General features: G+C 45.4%; 1 protein-coding gene across 5 annotated transcripts in view; it reads left to right on the forward strand.

Moving 5' to 3' along the window:
• Positions 1 to 11231: 11231 nt before the first annotated feature.
• LOC115093864 (aldehyde oxidase-like) overlaps positions 11232 to 18204 on the forward strand; it is a 241379-nt gene continuing 234406 nt past the window's right edge. For 3 of the 5 annotated variants that reach the window (XM_029606213.1, XM_029606216.1, XM_029606214.1), the window contains exon 1: positions 11234 to 11426. In XM_029606213.1, coding sequence (XP_029462073.1) covers positions 11373 to 11426 — 54 coding nt within the window. In that variant the 5' untranslated portion in view covers positions 11234 to 11372. Of the gene's footprint in view, positions 11427 to 18204 lie in introns of all 5 variants that reach the window. The other 2 variants (XR_003857428.1, XM_029606215.1) reach the window with 2 other exon arrangements.

The following is an 18204-nucleotide window of genomic DNA, read 5'->3' on the forward strand; positions in this document are numbered from 1 at the left end:
TGCAGAGCTCCGTCTTTTTCCTTCTGTTGTTGTTAGAGCAGGTTTTGCTCCTCTAGTAATGCTGCATACCAACTCTTAACACAGGGTAAAGGAGAGAACTTACCCTGCAGTCTCATCGGACCCCTCCATTTCAGGCCTGATGGATGCTCATGTCACGTGGGATTTGATCGGGAACGTTGTCCTTGGATCTGGAGGCTGGTGAGGATGTGTTAGCTTTCCTCCAGACTTATTGACCTCTCTTTACCCGATGGTGAGGATCCCACTGGCGAACCCGGCTACCTCCAGAGACCCAGATGGGGGGGGGGAGGGAAGTCGTGTTCTGATGATGCCAATGCCTTGTGACCCTGTACAGGGTCAGGCCATCCAGGGAGCGTGGACAAGATGCTGGAGAAAGCCCCGATGTGGGCTGCACTGGCTCACCGATGGAGGGAAGTTTTCGGATCCAGGCTGAATCTGTCTCTACCCCCGTTACAAGACCTTTGCAAAATGTTTCACAAATTTTCACAAGACCCAACTTGATAACTCTTGATTCTATATGGGAGGCTGTAGAGAACCTTGGACCCTCAGTCTCTCTGCAACTTAATCCTGTAGTGGATAGAGTTAATGTTAATGAAAACAGAGTAAAGTTGTTGGAAAAGATGAATGACCATTTTCAAAAGGAAATTAAACAGGAGTACAAGGACTGAAGCCTACTGTTCTGTGCGTAGGTTCGATAGATCCCTCAGGTTTTGCCCAATCTTGTATACCTATGCTAGAGGGTTCCTGTGTATGCCCTTACAATTCCTAATGATCAGCTTATAACAACTGATCAGGCATTCATCTACCATTCCCCCCGCCCCCCCCATTTCCTGTCTGTTGTATCATACCTATAAGGGAGCCCGGACCGACGTGCCGCAAATGCGCAGTAGAGAGCAGCTCTACTGCGCATGTGCGGACAAGCATCAGTGGAAAAAAAAAAAACATGGCGGCGTCGAATAGCAGCGGCGGCGGCGGGTGGCAACGGCGAGCAGCGACGATGAGGAGCGGCGGCCAGTAGCGAGTGAGGGACTGAGTGAGAGGGAGGGAGGGAGTGAAAGGGAGGGACTGAGTGAGTGGGAAGGAGGGACTGAGGGAGGGACTGAGGGAGGGGGAGGGAGGGACTGAGTGAGAGGGAGGGAGGGGGAGGGACTGAGGGAGGGGGGGACTGAGTGAGGGGGAGGGACTGAGTGAGAGGGAGGGAGGAGTGGGTGAGTGTATGGGAGGGAGGTAGGGGTGGGGAAGAGTGAGGGGAGAGGGAGAATGAGGGAGAGGTGAGAGACAGGGATGTGAGTAAGTGGAAGGGTAAGAAGTTGTGGAGCAGAGAAAAAGGGAGTGGAGGAGGGCTGAGGGAGAGGGGGTGGGGAGTGACTGAGGGAAGGGGAGGGAGGTGAGAGTGAGGGGAAGGAGGCAGTGGGAGACAGAGGGTGAGTAAGACTGAGTGGAGGGAAGGGGAGGAGTGAACGAGGGGAAGGGGGAGTGAGGGAGAAAAAGTGTAGAAGGGTGCTGTGTTCGAAAATGGACTGAAAAAAAAATGTAATGTAGCCCGTTGTTACGGGCTTAAAGGCTAGTTCATATATAAATAGCAATAATACTCAGAGAGGGTAATTATTTGTAAAAAGTAGTTATACTTTCTCTTAGCTATAGGGCATGCTAGAGAGATAAAGTTCCTGGATGGAATAAAAGACAGTTTTATGGAGCAATTGGTTCAGGAGCTGACGAGAGAGGGAGCAATTTTAGATCTAATTCTCAGTGGAGCACAGGATTTGGTGAGAGAGGTAATGGTGGTGGGGCCGCTTGGCAATAATGATCATAATATGATCAAATTGAATTAATGACTGGAAGGGGGACAGTATGTAAATCCACAGTTCTAGCACTAAACTTTCAAAAGGGAAACAAAATGAGAAAATAGAAAAAAATCGAAAAGTGCAACTGCAAAGACTGAAAGGGTGCAACATGTGTGGAGATTGTTATAAAATATTATCCTAGAAGCACAGACCAGATGCATTCCATGATTTAAGAAAGGTGGAAGGAAGGCAAAACAATTACTGGCTTGGTGAAAAAGGTGAGGTGAAAGAGGCTATTTTAGCCAAAAGATCTGCATTCAAAAATTGGAAGAAGGATCCATCAAAAGAAAATAGGATAAAGCATAAGCATTGACAAGTTAAATGTAAGACATTGATAATACAGGCTAAGAGAAAATTTGAAAAGAAGTTGGCCATAGAGGCAAAAACTCACAATAAAAGCTTTTTAAAATGTATCCAAAGCAGAAAGTTTGCAAGAGAGTCAGTCAGACCGTTGGATGATCAAGGGGTTAAAGGGGCACGTAGAGAAAATAAGGCCATCGTGGAGAGATTAAACAATTTCTTTGCTTCAGTGTTTACTGAAGAGGATATTGGAGAGATACCCATTCTGGAGAAGGTTTTCATGGGTGATGATTCAGATCAACTGAACCAAATCACGGTGAATCTGGAAGATGTGGTAGGCCTGATTGAGAAACTGAAGAGTAGTAAATCACCTGGACCAGATGGTATACAGCCTAGTGTTCTGAAATAACTAAAACATGAAATTTCAGACCTATTAGTAAAAATTTGTAACCTGTCATTAAAATCATCCAATGTACCTAAAGATTGGAAGATGGCCAATGTAACCCCTATATTTAAAAAGGGATCCAGGAGTGATCTCTGAAACTACAGAGGGGTGAGCCTGACTTCAGTGCCAGGACAAATAGTGGAAACTGTTATAAAGAATAAAATCACAAAACATTTAGATAGACATGGTTTGATGCAACACAGCCAACATGGATTTACCCAAGGGAAGTCTTGTCTCACAAATCTACATTTTTTTGAAGGGGTGAATAAACATATGGACAAAGATGAACCAGTAGATGTGGTGTATTTGGATTTTCAGAAGGCATTTGACAAACTCCCACATGAGAGGCTTCTAAGACAACTAAAAAGTCATGGGATAGGAGGAGATGTCCTTTTGTGGATTGCAAGTTGGCTAAAAGACAGGAAACAGAGAGTAGGATTAAATGGTCAGTTTTCACAGTGGAAAAGGGTAAATAATAAAGTACGTCATGGATCTTTACTTGGAGCGGTACATAAGAACATAAGGAATTGTCATGCTGGGTTAGACCAAGGGTCCATCAAGCCCAGCATCCTGTTTCCAACAGAGGCCAAACCAGGCCATAAAAACCTGGCAAGTACCCAAACACCAAGAAGATCCCATGCTATTGATGCGATTAAAAGCAGTGGCTATTCCTTAACTCAACTTGATTAATAGCAGTTAATGGACTTCTCCTCCAAGAACATATCCAAACCTTTTTTGAACCCAGCTACACTAACTGCACTAATCACATCCTCTGGCAACAAATTCCAGAGCTTAATTGTGCATTCAGTGAAAAATAATTTTCTCCAATTAGTCTTAAATGTGCTACTTGCTAACTTTATGCAATGCCCCCTAGTCCTTCTATTATCCAAAAGTGTAAATATCCGCTTCACATCTATTTATTCAAGACCTCTCATGATCTTAAAGACCTCTATCATATCCCCCTCAGCCGTTTCTTCTCCAAGCTGAACAGCCCTAACCTCTTCAGCCTTTCCTCATAGGGGAGCTGTTCCATCTCCTTTATCATTTTGGTTGCCCTTCTCTGTACCTTCTCCATCACAACTATATCTTTTTTGAGATGTGGCAACCAAAATTGTACACGGTATTCAAGGTGCAGTCTCACCATGGAGCAATACAGAGGCATTATGACATTTTTCTGTTTTATTAACCATTCCCTTCCTAATAATTCCTAACATTCTGTTTGCTTTTTTGACTGCTGCAGCACACTGAGCCGACGATTTTAAAGTATTATCCACTATGATGCCTAGATCTTTTTCCTGGGTGGTATCTCCTAATATGGAACCTAACATCTTGTAAGTGCAGCATGGGTTATTTTTCCCTATATGCAACACCTTGCACTTGTCCATATTAAATTTCATCTGCCATTTGGATGCCCAATCTTCCAGTCTTGTAAGGTCCTGTTACGACTGTTGCTGCCCGACGTCTCCACTCTGCCCTCCTTACCTCTTTGGCGACTCCTCCCGCGGTTAATGGACATCTGGCTGCTGCGGCGTCTGCCTGCCATCCTCTCCGGCATCCCCGGTCCGGCTTGGGCGCTGCATCCCGCCATGTTGTTCAGCTGCCACAGGGCGCACACGCCGCGTGGCCCTGCTTCTTATTCCTTCTTTGACGCGAACCTCAGGGTCGTCCCCCTGTGATGACGTCACGCATCCCGGATACAAAAGCCTACTGTATTTGCTAGCTAATCGAGTTAGCAAGGTGAAGGGACTCCTTACGGATGGGATTCGCTCTCCGTACCTAGCTACTCTGCCTCTCCTTTATTGGACTTACTCTATCGGGGTACCCCCTCCTCCGGGGTTTCTCTCTTTTTTTTCAGGTCGCTGTCTGGAACCGGTACTCGCTCCTCAAGGGCCCATGTTCCCAGACTCGCTGCCTGAGCTCACTTCTGCTTGGAAGAACCCGCTGCCTACACCATCAGTGAGTTACCATCTTGATTCTCTCAGAGCTGTTCCCTGGAACCAGGTACTCGCTCCTCGAGGGCCTGCCTCTATTCCAGCTTCTGTGATACCTTCCGGAAGAAACCGCTGTGTGAGTAATCAACCTACGAGGCTCCATACCAGAACCCTGTGTATGCTCCACTGTACTCACTATCTCAGTTTCTCTCCTCTACAGCACAGCCATTGAGGGATCGCTATTCCTGTGTCCTGAGGGACTACAAGCCCAGCCGGGCTTCATCTCTACTCACTACTGCCACCTCTGGTGGCTTCACAACTCTGTTTAATAAAAGATAATTCTGTGTTGTGTGTCCTAAAGCTGAGCCTGACCTGTGGCCCCTCACGGGACTTCCCCCTGTGGGCATGGTCATCTGCCATAGTGTCCAAGGGTCCACCCAAAACCTTACAAACAATAACACGTCCTCCTGTAATTTATCACAGTCCGCTTGTGATTTAACTACTCTGAATAATTTTGTATCATCTGCACATTTGATAACCTCACTCATCATATTCCTTTCCAGATCATTTATAAATATATTGAAAAGCACAAGTCCAAGTACAGATCCCTGAGGCACTCCACTGTTTAGCCTTTTCCATTAGGAAAATTGAACATTTATTTCTACTGTCGTTTAATATATTTATAAATGAGCTGGAAAGGGGTATAATGAGTGAGGTGATCAAAATTGCGAATGACACAGAATTATGCAGAGTAGTTAAATCTCAAGCAGATTGTGATGAATTGCAGGAGGATCTTGCGAGACTGAAAGATTGGGAATCCAAATGGCAGATGAAATTTAACATGGACAAGTGCAAAGTGATGCATATAAGGAAAAATAACCCTTGCTGTAGTTACACAATGTTGGGTTCTCTCTTAGGAGCCTAATGTGCTGTGGCAATCAAAAAAGCAAACAGAATGTTAGGAATTATTAAGAAGGGAATGGAAAATAAAATGGAGGATTTCAGAATGCCTCTATTTTGCTCCATGGTGAGACCACACCTTAAATATTGTGTGCATTTCTGGTCACCATCTCAAAAAGGATATAGTTGCACTAGAGAAAGTGCAGAGAAGGGCAACCAAAATAATAAGGGAATGGAATGGCTGCCCTATGAGGAAAGGCTAAATAAGTTAAGGCTGTTTAATTTGGAGAAAAGACAACTGAGGGGGGATATGATAGAAGTCTAGAAAATCTTAAAAGGACTTGAACAAGTTAATGTAAATCGGTTATTTACTCTCTCAGATAATAGCAGGTCCAGGGGGCACTCCATGAAGTTAGCAAATGGTTACAGCAGTTAGTGTAACTGGGTTTAAAAAATGTTTGGATAAGTTCCTAGGGGATAAATCCATAAACTGCTATGATGGTAATTAATAAGTAATAGTAGCTTGTGATCTATCTAATGTTTGGGTACTTGCCAGGTACTTGTGACTTGGATTGGCCTGTGTTGGAAACATGATATTGAGCTTGATAAACCATTGGTCTGACCCAATATGGCATATCTTATGTTCTTATGTTATGTTTTTATGTTCTTAATGTTCCGAGACAGAAAAGGAAATGGCAGCAATATTAAACAAATTCTTCAGTTCTGTGTTTACTAAGGAAGACCCTAAAGAAGGACCTTTGCTGGTTGACAAGACCATAAAAAGGAATGGGCTAGACACAACTCTTTTTACAGAAGAGTATGTATGGGAAGAACTAGGAAAACTGAATGTGGACAAATCCATGGGTACATCCCAGGATACTACGAGAACTCAAAGATGCCCTGGTGGGTCCGCTAAATAACGTGTTCAATAGATTCCTGGAAATGGGAGTGGTACCTTGAGATTGGAGAAGAGCAATTGTGGTCCCACTTCATAAGAGTGGTAGCAGAGAGGAGGCTGGAAACTACAGGCCGGTTAGCCTCACTTTGGGAGGGAATATTAATGGAGACTCTGCTGAAAGAAAGGATACTGAACTATCTACAATCCAGTAAGTTGCTGGACCCGAGGCAGTATGGATTCCCCAGAGGAAGGTCCTGTCAGAAAAATCTGATTGATTTTTTGAATTGGATCGAGGAATGGCAGTCGATGTCATCTATTTGAATTTCAGCAAAGCTTTTGATACCATTCCACATAGGAGGCTTGTGAACAAAATGAGAAGCTTCAGAGTGAGTGCCAAGGGGGTGGAGCTGGTTGACTGATAGAAGTCAGCATGTAATGGTAAATGGAACCTACTTGGAAGAGAGAGCCATGTTAAGAGGAGTGCCACAGGGATCAATTTTGGGACCAGTCCTGTTCAATATCTTTGTGAGCAACATTGCGGAAGGGATAGAAGGTAAAGTTGTCTATTTGCAGATGATACCAAGATCTGAAACAGAGTGGACACTCTGGAAGGAGTAGAGAGAATGAAAAGTGATTTACGAAGCCTTGAAGAGTGGTCGAAGATATGGCAGCTAGGATACAATGCAAAGTCATGCATCTGGGATGCGATAATCCAAAAAAGTGGTATGAGATGGGTTGGGGAGAGGGGAAGGCTGATGTGCACAAACCAAGAGCAAGATCTTGGGGTGATAGTTTCTGCCGATCTGAAGATGGCGATGCAATGTGACAAGGTGATAGCTAAAGCCAGAAGAATGCTGGTCTTCATAGAGAGAGGAATAACCAGTAAGAAAATGGAGGTGGTGATGCCCTTGTACAGGTCCTTGGTGAGGCCTTACCTGGAGTATTGTGTTCAGCTCTGGAGCCCTTATCTGAAAAGGGATAGAGACAAGATGAAGGCAGTCCAGAGAAGGGCTACCAAAATGGTGTGGGGTCAATACCAGAAAACCTATGAGGAAAGACTAAAGAATATGAATATGTATACCCTATAAGAGAGGAGGTGCAGGGGTGATCTGATACAGACATTCGGATACCTAAAAGGTTTTAATGATGTGCAAATGTCAAATCTTTTCCATTGGAAAGAAATCAGAGAACTAGGGATCAAGAAATGAAACTCTAAGGAGAACACCTCACAATCTAAGTCAGAAAATATTTCTTCATGGAGAGGTTAGTGGATGCCTGGAATGCCCTTCCGAAGGATTTGGTAAAAACCAAAACAGTGAAATAATTCAAAATGGCATGAGATAAATACTGTGGAACTCTAAAGGCTAATTGATGAAAATGAAGAAAAGAGTGCATAGAGTAACTTGATGATGTGGCGGTTATTACCCTTAACCAATAAGCCTTGATACTGTTTAGGGATGTGAATCGTTTTTTGACGATTTAAAACAATCATCAGATATATTTTAAATCGTCAAAAATCGTTAGAGCCGCGATACAATAACAATTCCCCCGATTTATCGTCAAAAAATCGTAAATCGGGGGAGGGCGGGAAAACCGGCACACCAAAACAACCCTAAAACCCACCCCGACCCTTTAAAACAAATCCCCCACCCTCCCGAACCCCCCCAAAATGTTTCCAATTACCTGGGGTCCAGTGGGGGGGGTCCCGGCGCGATCTCCCGCGATCTCACACTCTCGGGCCACGGCTGCGTTAATAGAAATGGCACCGGTGGCCCTTTGCCCTTACCATATGACAGGGCAAAGGTAGCGCCGGCACCATTTTGGTTCCTGTCACCCGACAGGTACAAGCAGGATCCTGGAAAGAGACTAGGAACAAGCAGGCAGGAACACAAGCAAGGACAATCTCAGGAACAAACCGACTCGATTGCCAAGGCAAGGAAGTGAGGCCAGGAACTTCCTTTTAACATGAGTTCAATCAGGGTGCGCCGTGGAACTAGGACCCGCCCTGGAACCTAAATCAGGGCGGCTGGTCCGCGCGCATGCGCGTGGCTAGCTGCTGAGACACCGAGGCCCAGCGTGAGGCCTGGCATCTGACCGAAGGCCCAACGACCGCCGCCGCTGGATGCCAGGGCCTAGCTGGACTTGCAAGGGCCACGAGGGAGGCAGGACCGGGACCCGCTGTGTGACCCCGAATGTGAGCGGTCCCGTGCGCGGGACGACTGCGGGTGGGGTGTGTAACACTTTTGAGATAATAGATAGTGTTTCTTCTGGGATTTTTAATTCCTCCAGCATATATTTTCTCCAAAGCTCCTTAGGTGTCATATATAATAATTTGGGAAAATTAATGCATCTAAGGTTTCTTGCTCGTACTTGATTATCCAAATTCTCATATTTTTGCTGCAAAATTTGATTTTCTTTAAGCATTTCATATTGTAAATTATTTATGCTCTCAATTTTTACCTCAGATGTCTGTATTTTCTGTTTAATTTCAAATTGATCTTTCTCTACAGTACTCAAACGTTCTTCCAGTTTTTCCACATTCATAGCAGTCTGTGAAATCTTCCGAGATATATTATTATTTGTTTCTTTTATTGCCTCCCAGATAGTCTCTAGGGAGAAAATGTGTAGTCTTACCAGCTCTCCAATTTGACCAACATTCTGTAGGTCCCGAGAAGTTTGTTCCATGGTCTCCCTTCTCAGTGACTGCTGTTCAGCTTTTGGTGTAACTCCTTCAATGCCTGAGTCCAGATGGTGTAACACTGATTAACTTCCCCCTGGCAACACAGGCTCCGGAGAGGAATCTCGAATGGCACTCAGCTCTAGTGCCTCTGATTCCCCCTGCAGCTGACCGGCACATCTCAGCGCTGGATTCACGGGTGGTTGTCTAACCTCCGGTGAAAAAGATGTTAGGTCAGGGCCGGTTTCAGACTCCTCTTCCCTCCAATTACCGGCCAGCGAGCTCAATACCGGAGCTTCTGCTCCCTGACGCAAGTGAGCGTCCATAGGGCCAATTACCGCTTGAGACGAGGGGGACTCCAGGGCTAGACATTCCCTCACCCTCTTCTTGCGGCCTGAATGAGGCATAAGAATTTCAAATTCCGAGGTAAGTTGGAGGGCGATGCTTACGTGCGTCTTACCAATCCGCCATCTTGGACTCCTATCTACAGTCTCCTTTTACAGTCTTCTCAATCTGTGAAGGAAGGCCTACTGCCAGAGGCAGGGGAACTTCTACCTCCCATGGCTTAGAAAAATAGAACCCCCAGGTAGGTAGGCAGGGTGCTCTTTGAATGGACAGAACACCCCTTCCAACTATGATTAAAAAGTTACTGTCTCGGCACAGAGAGATAAACTCTTTCTCTCTCCCCAGGGGTTTGGAAGCACTTGATGGGTGTCTTCAATGATATTAGTTAATTTCCCAATTTCTTTGTTTCTGATGCAGTCCTTTTGTTCTTTTCTGATGTGATCCTTGAGGGGAGGGATCCCCTGAAGCAGGAAGTTCTGTGCTTCAGTCAGGAAGGAAGGAGCAGTCAGAACTTCTTCCTGGATCTTGGAAACCAAATTTTCCCAAAAAATGAAGATAATACTGGAGTGTATCCTTACATCAGGTCACTGGCACCCCTTCCTTATGGAGGGTATGGAGGGCAGGTCTTCCCTAACCTACACAGCTCCAGACCCAGGGTTCCCTGTTCCCTGGTCCAGGAGGTCTATAGGCGCCAGTAAGGCTCCTACTACTTATTTATTTATTTATTTATTTATTTATTTAATTTTATTTTTTTTATTTATTTATTTATTTATTTATTTATTTAAGGATTTTTATATACCGCGGTTCGTTAGCAAACATCACCTCGGTTTACAGAGAACATTAAATTAGCAACAAGCTTTACAATCAAAATTAAGTTAAGGCGAAACAAGTTTGTAAACAATAATAATGAAACTAATACATTTGGATAATACACAATAAAACTCAACAATACTTCCAAGGAGATGTAGGGTACTAGGGGATCAAGAATATCAGTGTAGAAATAGCAGATCAAATATGACAGAATGTGAGGGTAACTCATACTAATTAGTGATTTCTTAAAAATTCAAGATTAATAGACTGATAATTACTATTAAAGTAAGAATATTTTGAAATAAATATTACCAATGAGTGTTAAGAGAAGTTGGTAAATAAAATGAAAGAATGAAACTGTTTGGCAAGGTTCTAGATGCCTCTTTCTTTGCAAGAGTTTGTGTTACTTCACAAAATAGCAGTGGAGGGTTATTTTTTGCTGAGGTGACACCAGAATTTGAATTTCTTTTCATGTTAGTTGTAATGTGAATTGCCCTAGCTCTGTGCTGTTAAATCCAGTAAGTGGACTGGAAAGGAAAAAAAAACCTCCTGACCCTGGTCAAGATCACCAAACAGGGCCTGCTTGGCTCCTCTCTCTGGGTCTGCAAAGCAACTAAAGCTAAGATCCCCTTTACCTCCTACACTTGTGCAAACCAATGCCAGACTCCTCAGAAGGAAACTTGAATGGAAACTCCCCCATGAACCACCCTGCACTAATTAGCTGAACTTAATACCCTCGACTTACTGGTAGCGTGACAGGTAGTGTCTGCTATTCTTAGAAAGTTGTCTTTTTCTGCAGCAGGTTCATGAATTTCCTTCCAGTCATTTTTCTGACACTCACAATATGGAGCAAGTCATGTTAAAGCAGAAGTACTGTGGTTAAACTTGTAACCAGCAGATGGAATAATAATAAAACACAATTAGACAGAGAGAGAGAGAGAGAGAGTCATTCCTGAGCACTTTGGGCACTGTTTGTTGTATATTTCCTCCTCCACCTCTATCAGATAGGAGGAGAGCAGGCGGGGCTCAGTTCCCCAATCCTCTCACTCCTTCACTCTTCCTTTAAAAGGCTGTGGCAGGCTGGAAACATTTCAGTTTTCCAGTGATCAGGAAGAAAGTAGTAACTGCAGATTTCTTATTGACATTTAACAGGTTTTTTTTTTGCTTTAAACATATAAAAGTAGCTTTGCCACGCTCTTGAAACATGACAGCTTCCAGGGGATCGGTTGAGCTTATTTTCTTTGTCAATGGAAAGAAGGTATGTTCTTGTTTCTTATAAAAGACATATTTGTTTTTAGGTCACTAGGCACACGGTAGTGAGAATGTAAACTTTTGTGGAAAGCGTACCTCTGTTTGACTTCTGCATGCACTGCAGACTGCAGAGCATTAATGTGCAAACTAGAATTAAAGGCATGTTAACATTAACTTTATTTGTTTGCCGCCCCTATCCAGGATCACTCACAGCAAAACATGCACTGTAACTCAGCAATCATAAAACAGGCATAACAGGCTACAGGATAGTAAAAGAAAAAAAAACAATGCCACAATTATGGTTGTTACCCTCATTTATCATGTCTGGTAAAGAGATATAAAGTAAGAAAGTGCTGTTTTTGTATAGGAGATTTACCATTTGGCTGAGATGTCTTTTTTGCAGAGTTTTTTGGTTGGTACCACAGCAGTGCATGTAAATAATAAACATGTTGTGATATTTTCACCTTAGAAGACTATAAAATGAGTAGAAAGTAAACCCCTGATGGATTAAACCTTAGTAGTTTAGATCCTTCTTTCTGCAGCACATATGTTTTTTCTGAATTCAGAAAGTTGTTTCTTCTTTTTGGATAAACATCTGTAATAGTGAGCTGCGTTGTAATAAATATCTGTAGCATTATTTAAAGATAACAACATCTATTTCTTTTTGTTTTTTGGTTGATTGAGAAGCAGGTATATTGGAGTGAGTAGGATATGTGGTCCCCAAAATGGTTTTTGGGATTGATTTTTAATCCTGGAATTGATGAACCCCAGTTTTTGCATTATAGTAGTGGTTCTTTCTGTGATTCTGCAACAGGGGGTGGATTGCAGGAAATTATCAGCCTGGGGGATTTTTTCAAAACTGGCCCACAAGGTTATTTTGGAATGTAAGGAAATGCATTACTTCCATGTTGGTGAAAATGCCACGAAAATCATCTCAAATACATTCGGCTCCTTGATGAAGGCAGATGCCGAAACACGGTCCATGTTGGGCTAGTACACCTCGAGCCTGGTAACATCTTTAACTCTCAGGCGTTTCTTCACATGCAAAAAAAGCTAAGTAGCTACATTATCTTAAGAAATTGAATGTTGTCAATACTATGATGCATTAAGAAATTATGTAACAATGAATACAATGGGAAATGTCATGCTACATCAACTTTGAATTCTTTTCACTTTGGACTCACTAAGCATATAAAATTCTTTTCTGACCCATGATTATACTACTGGTGTAAAACGTTATGCAGAATAGAATTCACATCTACGCCTAAGTATGAGGTCTACTTAATGATACAAACATAATTCACAGTGATTTGTGGTACTTTAGCCTTCTTATTATTACGATTTTATACATGGCTACTACCTGTCCATAAATTTTGAGAGAGCGGTTGTGTTACTTATATTTAAATTGCTAACATCTCAAAATAATTTATTTTTTTTTACCTTTGTTGTCTGATCTTTGTATTTTTCTAATCAGTTGGTCCTGGTCTCTTTTTCCCATTTTTTCCCTTGTCGCTCATTTCCTAATTCCTTTTCAGTGTCTTTCTTCTATTACTGTCTTCTTCCCTTCCACACACACACATACACACTTTCTCTCACAGACTTCCCCTCACACACTCACGCTCTCACTCTCATATGCTCTCCCCCCCCCCCCCACACACAAGTTCACATCTCTGCAGACACACATACAAGCTCTCACTTTCTCACCCCTCCCCAGGCTTATATTCTTATGCACACACAGACGCACATCCAGGCACCCATTCTCACCCACACACATAAACCCATGCTCCCAGTCTCACCCACACACCCATGCTCCCAGTCTCACCCACACATACACACATTTAAGGTCCCATTCTCACCCACACATACACACATTCAAGCACCTATTCTTACCCACATATTCAAGCTTCCATTCTCACCCACCCACACAAACCCAGACTCCCATTCTCACCCACACATACACATTCAAGCACGTGCACAGCTTCCACTTCCTCCCCCCAAAGCAGGAAGATCAGCTGGCCTCTCCTGCTGCCACCGGCCTCCTGCCGTACGGCCCACCGATCTTCCTGCTTGGGGGGGGGAGGGGGAGGAAGCAGAAGTTGTGCGCTGCGCTTCCGCTCCTCTCCCCCAAACAGGAAGTTTGGCGGGCTGTATGGTTCGAAGATAGCAGGAGAGGCCAGCTGATCTTCCTGCTTTGTGGGGAGGAAGCAGAAGCTGTGCGCGGTGCTTCTGCTCCCCCCCCCAAACAGGAAGATTGGTTGGCCATACGGCCGCAGCAGCGCGTTCCCATATGTGCAGTGATGGCGTGCGAGGCGTGGGTTCTCTTGTTCGCTGTTGCGGGGATGGGATCCCATGACAGCATTGCAGTTCCAGTGCCAGTTGGGTGGGCCTGGATCTAAGTTGGGTGGGCAGCTGCCCACCCGTGGCTACGCCACTGAGACTGGGGTGAGCAAACAGAGTCCCATTTCATCCAGGCAAATCATTTCGGCCCCTCACAAGTCTGCTTATATATAGACACTGCCACATCATGGTGTAACGTTCTTGCTTGCTGCCAGTCCTTCCCCATTTTGCAGCAGTCCCCTCCGTTTCCCAATCCCAGTCTCCAGGAGACGTGCTGATTCCACAGCCAGCTGCTCCACTCAGAGCTCAGTCATGTCACCTCAGACAGAAGACTCCTCACTACTGCCCAGGCATACCCTCCTGGCTTACCCCCTCCCTTCCTGTGCCTGTAGCTTGCCTCCACTTCTCCGCCACCCTCCCACCACTCCAGTGCATTCCCATTGACTGTGCGCTACATAGTCTTCTGCTTTTATGGTTCCCTAGGCTCTGCCCTGCTTCCCTACTCTAGGGAAGAGGGGACCAGAAGTGATACATACTGTTTCTTGAGCTTATAAAAAGAGAAAATGAAGCCCTGGCCAAGACTGGAGAGCGTCACTAAGTCAAAGCAGTGTAGCTCCAGATGAAGTCCTGCTTTCTCTTGTGGAGCCAGTGCAGCCAGGGCTGGTGCAAGGGAATTAGGTGCTATAGGCAAACCATACAGCCTTACACACACTCCAGGCTGTTGAACTCATGGACCCTTGGACCGAGGTGGACTTGGCACAACATGCAGGGAGGAGCCCTCAGGTCCCCACCATCAGCAGGTGGAGTCAGATGAGGCAGAGGTCCTACTGGCGTTTTGCCCTTACCAACCCACATTCCCCTCGGGTTAAACCTTTGGGTGCCGGGGCCAGCAGGTCTTAGGTGGGGGCTCTGCTGGTGGTCGGAAGGTCCGTTGAGGTTTCTGGGCCGAAGTAGATATAGTATAGGTAAATATAGAAGCAGACTGGGGTCAGAGGCATGTGATGTCCAGGAAGCAGCCAGTGGCAGGTGACATTCAGGAATATCCAGGAGGCAGGCTGAAGTCAATACCTGGTATCCATCTGAAGGAAAAGGCAGGACGGATAGGCAGGGAAGGAAGGCAAGGAGCAGAATAGATGGGCAGATGAAGAGATGTAGAGACTGAGGGACTGAAGAACTGACTACAGGAACTAGAAATGAAAACAAGGACCACATGAAGATGTAGGCAAGGAGCTGAGCTGAAGATGAAGAATGCTAAAGCAACTCGCACTACTAAACAGTAGGGAGATCTGTTGCCAAGGCAAGGAGGAAAAGCACTGGAGGGCCTTTTATAGGTCTAACGTTGTGAGGTCATCAAGGGGTACTGCTGGCCTTTTCCCACCTCAGGCCCTTTAAAGGAGGAGGCATCAGGCATGTGCGCTCCTGAGGGAAGCCTGGTGTGAGTGTCAGCAATATCCTGCCGTGAAGATTATCATCAGCGTCCTGTTGCATTGGAGAGCAGAGAAGCTTGGCGGTGATGGGGAATGATAGGCGAGGGCTGACCTGAGGGGCAGGTATGGTGATTCTTGGGCAGAGCCAAATGCAACACAGGTCCCATCCTCCCCACAAACAACTACAAAGTTTGCATTTATAGTAACAAATTTTTCATGAAAAAAAGAATTCAAAGTACAGTCTTCTAATGTAAAAATATCACAACATGTATATTATTTACATGCACTGCTGTAGCACCAACCAGAAAACTCTGCAAAAAAGACACTTACAGACATATGGTATTAGGCCTATTGTAAAGCTTGTTGGGTAAACCTCCCATAAAAAGGTGCTAACTTCCAGCACTCAAACCGTAACAATCCTGCTTATGAAAAGGCAACACTGCAAATACTACACCAGGCCCTAAAACACGAATATACCTGCTATTAGGAAAACAGAATAAGCCAAACTGTTATAGATTTCTGTACAGAAACTACACACTAGAGATGTGATTCGTCCAAACCTTTTGGTTCGGCATTCATTATCGGCCCGCCACGGGAAATTTCGTTTTCCCATGATACGGGCTGATTTTATTTCGTCTGCCCCCGAAACAATGCTTGAAACCCGCCCCAACCCCCTTCAGATTTAAAAAACAAACAACCCCCCCCCAAACCCACCCAACCCTTCAAATTTAATTAATTGCAACCCCCCCCAAGACTTGCCCAACCCCCCCCCCCAACGCTTACCGAAAGTCCCTGGTGGTCCAGCGGGGTCCTGGGAGTGATCTCCCCCTCTCGAGCTGTCGGCTGCTACTAATCAAAATGGCGTCGATGGCCCTTTGCCCTTACCATGTGACAGGGGCTATCTGTGCCATTGGTTGGCCCCTGTCACATAGTAGGAACAATGGATGGCCCGCACCATTTTTTAAGATGGCACCGGCCATCCATTGCTCCTACCATGTGACAGAGGCCAGTCAATGGCACTGATATCTCTGTCACATGGTAAGGGCAAAGGGGCATCGGCGCCATTTTGATTAGTGGCAGCCATTGGCCCGAGAGGGGGAGATCACTCCCGGGACCCCGCTAGACCACTAGGGACTTTCGGTAAGTCTTGGGGGGGGGGGCAAGTCTTGGGGGGTCAGGAGGGTTGGGGGTTACAATAAATTAAATTTGAAGGATTGGGGTGGGTTTGGGGTTTTTTTTTTTTTTTTAATGTGCCGTTTCTCCCCTCCCCAAAAACGATAAGAAAACCACACAAAATTTAGTGGGTTTTCTTATCGTTTCGTCACCCCCCCAAAACGCGACGAAATAGGAAATATCGACTCTATTTCCTATTTCTTCGCAAACAAATGCACATCCCTACACACTAGCAGAATACCTCACCTTATTCACACAAGCAGAATGCAGACAGACTCTCACCAAATACAGAATAAAGAGATAATCTACTAGATAAATGAAGCTTGACCGAAGTGCCGCAAATGCGCAGTAGAGAGCAGCTATACCGTGCATGCGCGGGCGAGCACGTTGGTCAGAGCTTGCCTGTAACAAAGATGGCGCTGGGAGGAGCAGTAGCAGCGGCGCACGCGAGGGAGGGAGGGACCTCCCCCGGAGATCTTCCGTCTGCGCCATCCGAAGGGGTTGTGAATGAGCTGAGAGGGGAGGGGAGGGGATTGAGAGAGGAGGAGAGAGGGAGGGAGACTAGAGGGGGGAGGGGAGAATGAGGGGAGGGAGGAGAATGAGGGGGAGGGGGAGAATGGGGGGGAGGGAGGAGTATGAAGGGAGAATGAGGGGGAGGGGAGAATGAGGAGAAAGGAAATGGACCGAAAACATTTTTTTAATGTAGTCCGTTGTTACGGGCTTAACGGCTAGTAAAGTATAAATAGAAACGTGCAAACAAAAATTGTAATAAACCAGACTCTGTATGCAGTGCAACAATGGAAAACAAAATATCACCATTCCTCATTAAATGTCAAATAAAATCAAGAAGTATAAAACATCAATCGTAATAGTAAAACCATATTCATAAAGGGGCAAATCTTTAAACTTACGTGAGGGTGCAGATTTGTTCGCGAAACCCGGTACAAACAAATCTACACCCGATTTTATGACCTGCGTGCACTGCCACGCGCAGGTTATAAAATCCAGGGTCGGCGCGCGCAGGGGGGGGTGCACAGTTGTGCACGCCGAGCAGCCTGCCTCCGTTCCCTCTGAGGCCGCTCGGAGCGGCCTTGGAGGGAACTTTTTTTGTGTTCCCCCCACACCTTATTTCGTGGAGTGACGCCTGCCTGTGGCAGGCGTAACTTGCGCGCGCCGCTGGCTCCCTGCCCCGGCCCAGGCCATTGTGCCGGAGCACTCGGCCCTGCCCCTGGACCGCCGTCATGCCTCTGGCCCCACTCACGGATCACTGCCCCGCCCCGGACACGCCCACAACTCGTCACCATGCCCCCGGCCAGCACCTTATTCGAAGCCCCGGGACTTACGCGCGTCCCGGGGCTTGCGCGCGCCACCGAGCCTATGCAAGATAAGCTCGGCGCGCACAGGGGGAGGCAGGGGTAGGTTTTCGGGGGTTGCACGCGTATCTTACGCGCGCAACCCTTTGAAAATCTACCCCTAAAAGAAGAAATATTTCAAAGCAGCTGAGGAATAGAACATCTAATGATTAAAAATATATAACATTGTTTTTTTTAATTTCCTACAATCAATAAACTATTTCAAAACAGAAGACACATCAAATAATAACCAATAATTAAAACTAAGTCTAACAAAAATCCTTTACTCTTTCTACTTGGGAACTTTATAGATTCCAGTTATCCTGAGATTGTCATGGATTAGTCAGGGATGGCAGATATGCTTAAACTGTCTCCTCTCATATATATGCACTTTCTAACACACATGTTCATTCTCACATACACTCCCTTATAGTCTCTCTCACATACATGTTCACTGGCTCACACGCTCTCTCCGACATACATGCTCACTGTGTCA

Source organism: Rhinatrema bivittatum, chromosome 6 (genome assembly GCF_901001135.1).
Source record: "Rhinatrema bivittatum chromosome 6, aRhiBiv1.1, whole genome shotgun sequence".
Taxonomy (NCBI): domain Eukaryota; kingdom Metazoa; phylum Chordata; class Amphibia; order Gymnophiona; family Rhinatrematidae; genus Rhinatrema; species Rhinatrema bivittatum.